Source organism: Equus asinus, chromosome 20 (genome assembly GCF_041296235.1).
Source record: "Equus asinus isolate D_3611 breed Donkey chromosome 20, EquAss-T2T_v2, whole genome shotgun sequence".
In the NCBI taxonomy this organism is placed as follows: domain Eukaryota; kingdom Metazoa; phylum Chordata; class Mammalia; order Perissodactyla; family Equidae; genus Equus; species Equus asinus.
This window is the reverse complement of record NC_091809.1, coordinates 83238351-83251987: the sequence shown is the minus strand read 5'-3', so window position 1 is coordinate 83251987 and position 13637 is coordinate 83238351. Positions and strand designations below refer to the sequence as shown.

Here is a 13637-nt window from a genome sequence, read left to right as displayed (position 1 = left end):
GGCCCGGCCGGGAGGGGCGGGGCGGGGCCGGCAGGGGGCGGGGCCGACTCCGCCGCGGCCAACGGCTGCTGCAACCGCCGGGCGCTGCGGCTTCCGCGCGTCCCCGCCGCGCGCGCCCTCCGGTCCGCCGGCTTGGCGTCCTGGCTGCCCTCCTGTCGGCGGCCCTGTCACCCTCTTTCTTCACTTCTCGTGGTCCGTGCCCGCGGGCCCTCTCCCTCCGGCCTCCGTCTCCCCCGCCTGTGGTTCTCCGGAGCTTCGGAGTCCGAGACCTGAGGGCCCGTCCTCGCGCCCTGCTCTGCCCCGAGAGCGACGGAAGAGCGGGGTCCCGCGCAGGTGAGCGGGCCCGGGGACCGGAGACCCCCGGGAGGAGGGGCGCTGGGCCTGGGGACGGGCTCCGCACAGCGGCTGGGCTGGGGCTTCCCGGCGGGGGGATACTGAGAGCCAGCCGGTCGGCTGGGGTCTCAGACACAGCCAGAGAACGTGCCTGCCGCGCTGTCTTTTTATTCTCCTTCCTCGGAAGCCAAACTTCAACCTTAGAGTTAGGATTTCATAGAAGGGCGCTTAAACTGGGGGAACCGTTCTTCCTAGAGGGGGTCTGTGGGCCAAGGGAGCCCTGAGCTGGAACTTGGGAGAGCTGGGTCTTGGCCCACGTTTTGCAGCCCACTGCTTGCGTGGCCTTACCTGAGTTTCTTCCCCTCTCGGGGCCAGTTTTCCCATCTGTACCATGAGAGGGGTTTGTACTGCCGGGCCTCCCAAGGCCCGACATGTGATGGGTGCTCCTTAAATATTAGTGATTCGGGGTGAATAAATGAGGTAGGGAGGCCTCCTTCTGGGGTTCACTGGAGGCTGCCGGCTGCGCTGGATTAATTGGAGTCTGTGGAATGACGTTGGTCTAATAGCCTGAGAAATAGGTGGTACTATTCCCATTACAAGCGACGACACTGAGGCTCAGAGGTAAAGTGACTTCTTAGTAAGTGTCAAAGCCAAGTGGGATTTCAAAGTCCATGCTCCACCATACTCTCTCCCAGTAAGAGAGCAGGGAGGACTTGACTGAAAGGAGCAGCAATTAATAATTTGAATTCTCTGCTACAGTGAACAGCTCCGAAGCAGAACTATATCTGATTCTTCTCCATCCCTAGTTCTCAGGATATGGTTTATGTGAGATAGTTTGGGTGTCAATGCGAGAGCCCCCATCTATGTTAACACTGTCATCAACATGATCATCATAACCATAATTAATAAAAAATAATGATAGTGACTCTAATTGTTATAGTGCTAGCAAAGCCATAAGTGAAATTGTGAAGACGTCAAAATTTATAATAAAGACTCTTACTTATATAGTATTTTGAAGTTTATAAAGCGCTTTCGAGTGGTTCTTAATATTGATCTTCTTAGGTAGGTTTTATTATCATCCACATTTTACAAGCAAGGAATCCAAGACTTAGATTAAGTGGCTAGCACAAGGTCCCACAGTAAGAAGAGCTGGGACAGGAATCCAGTCCCGTATGACAAGTTGTGCTTCTCCTTTGGTACTTTCCCCTCTTCCTCGCCCTTTTTTCCTAGTCCTTCCTCCCCACTCCAGCCTATCTTGTGCTCCATTCTTCCTGTCACCCAAAGAATTCCTTTCTCTGTGTTGACGATCATGTGTTGGCTGATGATTAATAGCATTGGTATTAACTCATAATTAAACTATTAGCTTATAAGAGTGTAAAATATGATCTCTCCCAGAGGTGTAGAGGGGAGTTTTAATTGTTATCATCATCATCCACAGGTTTCAAGGAATAAAACTAGAATATGCAGGGATTGACAGTCTAAAACTAACTGTCATATATTGATCTCATACTATGTCCTAGGCCCTGAAACAGCCACTTAAACTTTTAACTGAATTCTCTCAACTACTGCTGAATGTTATAGATGAGGATCCTGAAGCACAGAGAAGTTAAATTACATGCCTAAGGTCATGTGTCCTGGCCTGATTTAAATCCTCTGTTCTTAATGGTTCCAGCAGCCTGGCTCAGGGACAGCTCTTTACTTATCAGAAAGCCTGAGCCTCCTTGACGAGAGAGCCTGATCTGGGGAGAGAGAGGTGTGCCCTAATGTTGTGTGAACAAGACAATTCCCCCTTGCCCTTCTTTCAGTTCTGCTGTTGAGAGCTCAGAATGAGTGAGGGGAGGCTTTCCTTCTGGTCTCAGGAGGCCGCCTCCCCAACCCCTCATGATAGTGAGCCACGGTTCTTCTCTTGAAGTTAGAAACAAGTGACTATGAGTCACTCACATGCTATTGATGAGCATTTGTCTTGGTTGACACTAGGAGGCTGTAGCCAAAAGCAGTGCAACTTTTGCTTTCAGTTCATTGCCCACAAGGCTGCCTGAGAGATTGGTCTAATATGCACACGTGATCATGCCATTCCTCTGCCAAAAACTCTGAAGTGGCTTCCTAACTGTGATAAACCCCTTAATAAGGTGTCAAAGCCTCCCAGGATCTGGGCTCTGCTGACCCCTTCAGTCTCATCTCTGCTCACAGCTTTTGCACTCCACTCTGGTCATGCTGAAGCACTGAGAGTCCCCACGGCTCACTATGTTTTCTGTCACCTTTAGGCTTTTCACGTCTACTCCCTCACCCCTTCTCCTTTTCACTATTCACTTAGCTAATCCATTATTTATCCTTTAAGATCTAGCTCACTCATTCATTTGGTCATTCAACAAATATTTGTTGAGTGCCTGTCATATACCAGGCATGGTTCTAGGTGTAGAGATGTAGCAGTGAATAAAACCGACATATCCCTGCCCTTACAGAGCTTCTATTCTGTGGTATGTCATAAATAAGTGTAATATATGGATGATTGTGGTGTAGAGCGTAGAGCAGGGAAGGGGGAGCGGGAGGGGCGGGGGAGTTGTCAGGGAAAGCTTCACTGATTGGATGATGTTTGAACAGAGCTGAAGGAGGTGAAGGAGTGAGCTCTGTGGCTATCTGAAAGAAGAATGTTCCAGACAGAGGAGCTTGCTTGGCTCAGTTACTTCCCCTCCAAAAATTCTCTGCTGCCTTGATCTGGACAGATGCCCCTTTTCTGTTCTACATGTTCTCCTGTTTACCTCTGAAGTAACACTTGGTATATGCTACTGTAATTGCCCATGTGTATGCCTGTTTCCCTCACTTGGATGTGGGTTTCTTGAGGTCAGGGACCTCCGATTCCTCGCTGTCTCCTCGGCATCTACCTCACTTGAAGTAGGCACCCAGAAATCTTTATAAAATAAATAAGGCCTTACGGACCTTGTTCTTACAGCCTGATAATTTTTACAAATGATTTGTAAGATAGGGCTTGATGATAGATGGTTTGAGGGAAAAAAAGGAATTTGAAGTTCTTTTTGTCTGGCTTGATTCCCTTTTTGGGCCTCTGAGAAGTAGAACATCTGATTTTCTTTGAGAAGCATATCTAGAGACTTCCATTTTCAGCATTATGGCAGGCTAGCTAACCTGAGAAATGGTGGATAAACTATAACAAAGTCCTTCATAGCTGAATTTTCAGGAAAGTAAGAGAAATCCCCAGGGGCTTTAAAACCTAGAGTAATCTGAAAACCAGAGCAGTTGGTCCCTTAACCTGACCTCAGCTGCTGCATGTTTGCCGCCTCACTCACCTCCAAGTTTGGGCTTTAATAGACCTGCTGTTAGAGTGCCTGCAACTATGAACCCACAAGGGTTAGACTCTAGTTGAAGCTGAGATCCCCGCATGAAGCTAAATCCCTTGAAAATCTACACCCTCTCATGGGGTGGACTAGGAAAAAAAAATCTCACTGCTGACACAGAGAGATGACAAAGAAGACTGCCTCTTGTCCTAGGCTCCAGTAGAGGGAAAAAGTTTCCCTGGAGAATTCTTAACCACAGGCATTCCCTCATATGGATTTGGGTTTTTATTTATATTACCCAAATGGCCTAAAAACTCCAAGGCAAGAAATTGACATTAGAAACCATCTGGGCTGGTAATACCCCCAGATGCTTGGCAGAAGCACATGCAGAATCTCTCTGGAGAGACACACTTGACGCAGGCCACATAGGATTCCCACAAAGTCTGGAGGATAGATTTGTTAAATGAGAATGCATATTGCTTGCTTTGTGCTGTTAAGACCATGATATTACCTTTGTGAAAAAGAATACACATTTGAGTACATCTTTGCCTCCCTGTCTGTGATCTCTGGAAAAGGAATGATAGAGCAAAATTTCTATACAAGCCAGCATTTGGGTATGGACAGACATTTAGCTGCCTCCTATCCTTACAGAAGTCATGGAAGAAGTGACATCGTGCTCCTTCAACAGCCCTCTGTTCCAGCAGGAAGACAAGAGAGGGGTCACCTACCGAATCCCAGCCCTGCTCTACGTGCCCCCCACCCACACCTTCCTGGCCTTTGCTGAGAAGCGCTCCACCTGCAGGGATGAGGATGCTCTCCACCTGGTGCTGAGGCGAGGGGTGAGGACTGAGCACTCAGTACAGGTGACTCCTCATCCCACATCTGGACCTGGCCTCAGTTTCTCTCCACATTGCTTAGAGCACTTTAGGGACTGTGCCTTTGCCCACCAGTGCAGGAAAAGCCCTGTGTGGGAGGTGGCAAGGAAAAAACAGGAAAAGCAATGGCTCTCACTTACTAAATACTTACTTTGTGCCAGGGTTACATTGGATCCTCACAGCCACTCTGTGACATAGGAACTGTTGTAGTCACATTTTACAGGTGAGGAAACTGAAGCTCAGAGAGGTTGCCACTTGCTCAAGGTCACACAGCTATAATAAAGCAGTAGAAGCAGGCATCAAACTTGGTCTCTGACTCCAGAGTCGTCCATGGTTCATTCAGATTCAGCTAACATGTGGTTTGCTTTTCATTCGCATTCTCTTTTATCCTCCTAAGTCACCCAGGAAAGTAAGCGTTGTTAGCCCAGTTTTGCTGATGAGGGATCCTGGTGCTCCAAGAGGTAGATAGCTTGTTCAAGACCACAACTAGCAGATAATGGGGGGAGGATAACAACCACCATACCCCTCCTCCTCCTGCCCCTCCTCTTGCTACATGCTTTCTGTGAGGTACTTATTGTTGTCTCCATTTTACAGGAGGAAACAGGCTGAAGATTAAAGGGACTTGCCTTGGGCACACTCCTAACAAATGGCAGAATTGAGATTGGAGCCCCAGCCCCTAAGTAGCACATTTTTTACTGCATTTTTAGTGGGGGATAGAATGGTTGCTGCCCTTGCGCCTGTGAGCTACAGGGTTATTGCAGATCCCATTTTTCTTATTGTTGCCTTATTTTATCTCCCAGAGCTGGCTGAAGTGAGGATCAAGTGAGACAACGGACTTGAGAGTCTTTTGTAAACAAATATATGTCTAAATTTACAATAAATACTTTAATCCCCCTAACCTGTCCTGCTTTTCTGCCCACAGAAATCTCCTTGAAGCTTCATGTCCATAGGGATGTCTTGTTTCGCTGTTAACAGTACAAATGTTATTCTGCTGAAGGTGGGCCTTGCCAGCAACCCTTGTCTTTGCTTTTGATGACTTGCTCACATTTCCCAGTGAGGAAGTTTTTTACTTTAGAGAATTCCCAGTCCCTGCTCTTTGACCTTGTCTTGTCATGAGTCTTCCTCATGGCTTCCCAGGACCAAACCTTTGCATGTGTCACTGGTCTGTAAAGAGGCCCAGCCCTGCAGCCCACCCTGAAGCCCAGCTTGGAGCTGTAGCTGGACAGGCATTGTCCTGCTTTCTATTATAGACATTTGGGCTGTGAAGTATTTTTTATCAGATCATACCTTTACGTAGCCTCACTATCCAGCAGTCACACACATTCACAAACGTGTCCAGTTTAACTCATTCTCTCTTTATTTTATTCTCTTTTTCTGAGTCACTTAATTGTAGAACCTTGACATTAGAAGAATCATCAGTCCAACTTCTTTCCCAATATAGAAATCTTCTGTATTTCATTGGTAGTTACTAATAGCTTAGTGGTTAAGAGCATGACTTTGGAGTCGGGCAAGACCTACCATTTATTGGCTGTGTGACCTTGAATACTTGGCTCTTCTCTGTTTCATCATCTGCAAAATGTAATTAATAATAGCAATTGCATAGTAGGAACTCAACATTAGTCATCTTCTATAAAGAGTCTGCTTACACAACTCCTCAAATTGAGGAGCTTAATCCTGTGGCAACTGTTAACTTTGTTTTTTGGAATGAGATGAACTCTACTTCTCTACAGTTACCTTGTTCTCTACAGTTGGTCTTGTTCTGCCTTCTGGGGCAATCAATCTATATATAATTTAGACAAAATCCCTTTTCCGGAGAGCTGTTTTTTGATGTACCTGAAAGTGGTGTTCATGCTCTCTGAGTGTTCTATTTTTTGGGCTCAGTAGCTTCAGTTCTGTTAGCGGCTCCTTAGGCTACAGTCTTGATTTGGTTTCTGATCCCTTCATAACTGTGATTACTGTCCTTGGGATCTGGTCTGAGATGTCAGTGTCCTTTTTCAAAGAATGGTACTCAGAGTTGAACTTAGGACCCCAAGGATAGATTGACCAGCTCAGCAATGAGATGGCTGTCCCATCTTGTATGCTTTTTTAATGCAGCCTAAGATAAAGTAGCCTTTCCTTTTTTGGTAACTGTGTAAAACAATTGACTAATATTAAGTAGAAGGTTAGCTAAAACCTCCAAGTCTTTTTCACATTTGTTCTTTTTTTTTTAATTGTGATGAAATACACCTAATATAAAATTTTCCATCTTAACCATTTTAAGTGTACATTACAATATTGTTAACTATATGCACATTGTTATGCAACAGATCTCTTAGAACTTTTTCATTGTGCATGACTGCAACTCTCTGCCCATTGAACAACTACTCATTTCCCCCTCCCCCAGTCCCTAGTAACCACCATTCTACTTTGTTTCTGTAAGTTTGATTACTTTAGATACCTCATATAAGTGGAACCAAGCAGTATTTGTCTTTTTGTGACTGGCTTATTTCACTTAGCATAATGTCCTCAAGGTTCATTCATGTTGTAGCATATAACAGAATTTCCTTCTTTTTTTAAGACTGAATAGTATTCCATTGTATGTGTATACCATCCATTGGTGAACACTTGGGTTGCTCCCACCTTTTGGCTGTGGTGAATAATGCTGCTGTGAACATGGGTGTGCAAGGTGTGCTCTCTTTGAGACCTTGCTTTCAATTTTTTGGGGATATATACCTAAAAGTGCAATTTCTGGATCATATGGTAATTCTATTTTTAATTTTTTGAGAACCCTCCATACTGTTTTCCCCAGTGACTATACCGTTTTATATTCTCACCAATAGTGCACAAGGGTTCCAGTTTCTCCGCATCCTTGCCAACACTTTCTTTTTTGATAGTAGCCATCCTAATGGATATGAAGTGATATCTCTTTGTGGTTTTGATTTGCATTTCCCTAGTTATTACAGTGTTGAGTACTTTTCTTTTCATATCCTTGTTGGCCATTGCATTTGTTGTTCTTTAATCGTGTTTCTCCATTCAGATTTTTAAACCCAAGATTTGTTTTTCTCTTTGTCAAGCCTCAGCTTGTTGATGTCCCATTGCTTCAGCTGGTTGAGATCATTTAGATTCTAATGCTTTCATGTTTTGTTTACTGTTTCTTCCAGCTTCATGTCAACTTTATATTAGACATTTCTGTCCCAAGTCATTTTCTCAACCAGTAAGGATGGCTGAGCTTCTGACTTCCCACCGACTAGACTGCCCAATAATTAAGTTGACTTTGGCTCGTACGTTTGAAGTGTTTACAGTGCACAAGGCACTCTAGTATAGAATGGGCTGTACCCAAAGGTAATGAGTTCCCTGTCCCTAGACTGGTTCAAGGAGAGACTGAGGGCCTTTATCCAGAAGACGTAGAGGAGAGTCTTCTGTAGGATGGGAGTTAACACTGGATCCTGTGACTGAGATGCTGTAATCGGAGCTTTTATTATATATGTTTTATATATATATATATATATATATATATATTATTAATATGTCTTGCCCATTCCTGCAGGAATTAAATTTTTAAAAATCTCATTTTTTGTTTTGGATAGTTAATACGTTTTATTTATACGTTTATGTGGCTGAAAATAAAAACAGTATAAAAAGGTATACGTTCCATTCCCAGTCGTCTACCTCCTATAGGCCGTCACTGTTGTTTCTTATGTATCCTTCTCGTACTTTTTCATACAGAAACAAAGAATAACAGGTGTATATTCTTAATGTTCCCTTTTAAAGTTTTTTTAATGTAAAGTGATAACATGTATACAGAAAACAAACAGAACATAAATGGCAAATGCACAAAACAAATGTCAGCTCTGAATTGACAAAGCCAACAGTTGTGGACTCACCACTCAGCTCAAGAAATAGAATACTGCCAGCACTTCAGAAGCTTCTCTTATGCCCCTTCTCCTTCCCAAAGGTAATCACTACCCTGATTTACAGTTCTAGAGTTCAGTTTTGCTTGTTTTTAATCTATGTCGTCTTTGTGTTTGGTTTCTTTAGTTCAATATGATGTTCTTGAGGTTTATCCAGATTGTTCTGTACAGCTGTAATTTGTTCATTTTCATTGTTACATAACATTCCATTGGATGACTGTAACACAATTAATTGACCCATTCTACTGTTGTTGCATGTTTGGGTTAGCTCTTATGTGTGTGGTTAATGCTACTCTGAATATTCTTTTTGTTTTATTGGGGTAATGATGGTTTATAATATTATATAAATTTCAAGTATACGTCATTATATTTCAGCTTCTGTATAGACTACGTCATGTTTACCATCAAAAGTCTAGTTGCCATCCGTCAGGGTACACCTGTGCCCCTTCACCCCTTTCACTCTTCCCCCACCTCCTTCCCCTCTAGTAACCACCAGTCTGTTCTCGGTATCTGTGTGTTTGTTTATCTTCCATATATGAGTGAAATCATACAGTATTTGTTTTTCTCCATCTGACTTATTTCGGTCAGTATAATACCCTCAAGGTATTGCAACAACATCCATGTTGTTGCAAATGGCACAATTTTATCTTTTTTTATGGCTGAGTATTCATCGTGTATATATACTACATCTTCTTTATCCATCCGTTGATGGGCACTTAGGCTGTACATGTTTTTCAGTACTATGTGGATGCATTTTTATTGGATTTTCATCTGGAAATGGAATTACTAGATCGTAGGGTATTCCATTTCAGTAGATAGTCCCAGCCAGTTTTCTAGTGGCTGTAAGGGCTGATCTCCTTCACTTCCACCGCTCCTCCTGTGATTTAGCCCTTTAAAGTTCCAACTCAAAGCATGGGGGGGTTTACCAGGGCCTCTAATTTTTGTCCTCCTAGCCCCATAAGACTGTCAGATGAATTGCTCAGCTTCTCTTCCTTTCATTTACCTCTTTGATAATTAGAGCTACCCTGAGGGGAAAAGGGACTTGAAATACCAAGCCAACCTCTCTGAATGAACTTCTCTCAGTTCTTGGCCTATAATTCTTCATTACCTTGTTTGCTTTCTAACATATTTTTTGTTTTAATATTTTATCTATTCTAGTTCTCAGTGGAAGTTCAAATTACCTAGTTAGCTGTAATTGGAAGTACTTTTCCTCCACATTTCTTATGCAAAAAGTAGCATGCCACATACACTCTTCTGTAATTTGCTTTGTTCATTTGAAAATATATTATGGAGATCTTTCCATATCAATATCTAGAGAGCTTCCTTTTTCTTTTTTCACCCCTTACATTGTGTGTTCATTTAACTAGTCCACTACTGATGAATATTTGTGTTGTTCGCAGTATTTTGCTGTTTCAAGCAATGCCATAGTGAGTAATCTTAGACATACTTAATTTAGTGAGCAGATATATTTTAGGATAAATTCCCAGAATGGGGCATGCTGGGAAAGAAAAAATGCATTTGTAATTTTGATATGTCCTGTGCTAAGTATTGAACTATTTTGTACTCCAATCCATATATGAGAGTGCTGGTTTATTCACATTTTTGCCAACAGAGTATTGTTAGGTTTATGATGTTGCTAATTTGTTAGATGAAAAATACTATGTCAATTTAATTTTAATTTGCTGTTTTCTTTTATATGTGAGGTTGAACATATTTTTGTTTTGTTCTCTTTCTGTGAATTGTTTGATCTTGTTCTTTGCCCATTTCTATTGGGTTTCTGGAAATTTTATTACCAGTTTCAAATATTGTTTTTAAAAATATGTTAAGGAGATTGGGCCTTTCTTTGTGATATATTTCATTAGGCATTATCTCATTTTGTCCTTACAACTTCTATGTGAGTATGTTGTTATATCCTCCATTTAACTGATGGAGAAATTGAGGTAAAGTAAGAGTAAGTAGCTTGCCCAAGGTCACATGATGAGTAAGGAAGGCAGAGATTGAACTAGGTGTCTTGGTCTTTCTTTCTTTTAAAAAATATTTATTTAGTTCCTATCATGTGCTGGGTACTGGAAATACAAAATTAGAATAGTTCAGTTCCTACCCTCAGAAGACTCGTAGTCTAGGAAGGGAGCCAGCCACAAAAAGATTATAATGTTACATGATAAGTGCTATAACTCTTCTGTACATATAGGGAGGAGCCACTGATTGGCTTTGCGGGGGAGGGGAGGGAGTTTCACTGAAGGCTTCATAAAGGAGGCGACATTTGAGTTGGGTTTTGGGGGATGAATTGGGCATCTAGACAAAGTGAAGAAGTGTTCTAGACAGAGGGGACAGCATATACAATATTAACATTGCCTCTTTCCAACTTTATTAATCATCGTATAATATTTGAGAATTCAGTGAATACTTGGGCCTTCATGATTTTATGGATTTCAATACCATTTATTTCTTATCTCTGAAAAGTACTAATGCTTTTAATGAGCCTCGTGTCTTCCTATTAGTCTTTCACTCCTGCTTTCTCTCCTTTCCCCTTGTCTAGTGGGGACCCCTGAAGCCACTGATGGAAGCCACCTTACCTGGGCATCGGACCATGAACCCCTGTCCTGTGTGGGAGCAGAAGAGTGGCTGTGTGTACCTATTCTTCATCTGTGTACGGGACCATGTCACTGAGCGTCAGCAGATTGTGTCAGGCAGGAATGCTGCCCGCCTCTGCTTCATCTGTAGTCAAGATGCTGGTTGTTCATGGAGCGAGTTGAGGGACCTGACTGAGGAGGTCATTGGCCCAGAAATGAAGCGTTGGGCCACATTTGCTGTGGGCCCAGGTCATGGCATCCAGCTGCAGTCAGGGAGGCTCGTCATCCCTGCATATGCCTACTACATCCCTTACCGGTTCTTTTGCTTCCGGCTACCATGTAAAGCCAGACCTCATTCCCTGATGATCTACAGTGATGACCTAGGCGCCACATGGCACCATGGCAGGCTCATTAAGCCTATGGTGACAGTGGAGTGTGAAGTGGCAGAGGTGACTGAGAGGACTGGTTACCCTGTGCTATATTGCAGTGCCCGGACACCAAACAGGTGCCGGGCAGAGGCTCTCAGCACTGACCATGGTGAATGCTTTCAGAGACCAGCCCTGAGCCAACAGCTCTGTGAACCCCCACATGGCTGCCAAGGCAGTGTGGTGAGTTTCCAGCCCCTGGAGATCCCACATGGGTACCAGGACCCTAGTGGCCAAGATGCTCCTACCATTCAGCAGAACCCTCTGCTGGACCGCTCACTGAGGCTAGAGCAGGAAGCTGGAACACTGTCACAATCATGGCTCTTGTATTCACACCCAACTAGTAAGAAACGGAGGGTCAACCTAGGCATTTACCTCAACCAGACCCCCTTGGAGGCCGCCTGCTGGTCTCGCCCCTGGATCTTGCACTGTGGGCCCTGTGGCTACTCTGATTTGGCTGCTCTGGAGAAGGAGGGCTTGTTTGCCTGTTTGTTTGAGTGTGGGATCAAGCGAGAGTGTGAGCAGATCGCCTTCCGTCTGTTTACAGTCCAAGAGATCGTGAGCCATGTGCAAGGGGACTGCACTAGCCCTGGTAGGATCTCTGAGCCAATTCAAAACTAATTGGCTTAGGACTCAACTTTCCATAGAAGGGAAACCACAGAAGACAACCACAGCCAGGATAATAGAGGCCAGGATAACAGGTTACTAAAGTCTATAGAGAATCCAAAACCTTAAGATTCTGCTCCCTACATTTTTTCACTTCTCCTTTTCCAGAGGACAAAATGATAGTTTTACCATAGCTACTGCAGTGGAAAGAGCACTGAACTGTTGAGGTAGAAGACCATGATGTGGTCCTGGTTCTGCCATTGCTTGCTTTGGGACCTTGGACATGTCACTTGAACTCTCCCGGCCTCATGTCTCCATCCGTAAAATGAGAAGATTGGTTCTGTGATCTCTCTTCTTCCCATCCCAATGGAAGTCAGAGGATTCATCTTTTCAAATGACTTTCCACTTACCCAAGTGTGAGGTGCAAGCAGGTATCATAATATGGAGGACTATCTGGATGGTTGGTTCTGTTTTTAATAACAAAAACACCCACACCCTTCTAATCATGCTCAGAGTCTACAGGCTCTCTATCCTAGAGGAATTGGGCAAAACAGTAGAATCATGAGGTCACCTACCTTCTCCAGCTTTGCAGCTCTGTTCAACTTTGCCTTCCTCTTCCAGAATGCATTATTTCCTAGGGAGAAAATGAGAAGCTCAATGCCAGTCATTCTTGATAATGGTACTTATTGTTTCTGATGGCATCCTATGAAAGATGAACCTGAAGTTCATTTATTAAGGATGGTTCCTGATGGAAAAGGATGTGGGTTAGGACTTTAAAGCATTGAACAAAACTTCCCACAGTGTGCCCACAGGGAGTTCACAGTTTATGGGGCTAGAAGAGGGAGAAAATTTAAGAAAATAAGTGCAGCTGGTGGGGTAGTTTGTTGACGTTGGGCTCTAAGATGTAGATATAGATGTAGATGTTGGTGTGATGGTAGCTCCCCCTGTCTTTGCCTTGGTTGTATCTTCATTGTGCCTGGAGTCATCTGCCCCAGGCTTATCCATGCTGCTGTGTTCCCCCCAAGTTCGTTTTTCTCAGAACATTGTCCTGGCTCAGCCACTCTTTTACCCATGGAGAAGGTCTTCATCATTAAGAAGGTTTCTGCACCCCCAAACCTCTGAGTCAGGCCTATTTGTTTGGACCTACTGAAATCACTATTTGTGACGTAGGGACGCCTCTTTGTCTAATAGGTTTGGGGCTGAGCTTTGCCAGCGCTGGGCCTCTCAGATGATACCAGATTGGTTGCTCTTATTTTAGATCATTTCCCCCATAGCCTGTTATTGTGACAGAAATTCTATCCTGAGACATTTCTTTTTTGTCTCTATTTTAGGAGGATAATGCTTTAAACTGGTATCAGCTGAATATATTTGGTGCTGGGTAATGACCCCAGAGAGCAAGTCTTCATCGTGGCACATGGCCTAGAGGGCTGGGGGTTAAGGCTGCACCAGTCAGATGGGGGAGAGTCCTACAGGATACAAGTAGAGACTGACTTCACCTGCTTCAGCATATGGCCTAGACTGGCTTTTTAAAATTCCTTTAGCCTCTCATACATTTGCCAAAGTTATCTTTTCAGTACACAGTTGTGATCATTCATGCACTCTTTTATACATTTATCTAAATATTTCTTGAGTGCCTATGCATAAT

The 13637-nt window shown here is 43.6% G+C and overlaps 1 protein-coding gene across 1 annotated transcript; it reads left to right on the top strand.

Moving 5' to 3' along the window:
• Positions 1-13: 13 nt before the first annotated feature.
• Positions 14-12096, top strand: NEU3 (neuraminidase 3). Its single transcript, XM_070490707.1, is given in 4 exon segments — positions 14-333; positions 4275-4486; positions 10928-11983; positions 11985-12096. Coding segments are annotated over 3 exon segments (1374 nt in total). The 5' UTR covers positions 14-333; positions 4275-4279; the 3' UTR covers position 12096.
• Positions 12097-13637: the final 1541 nt, after the last annotated feature.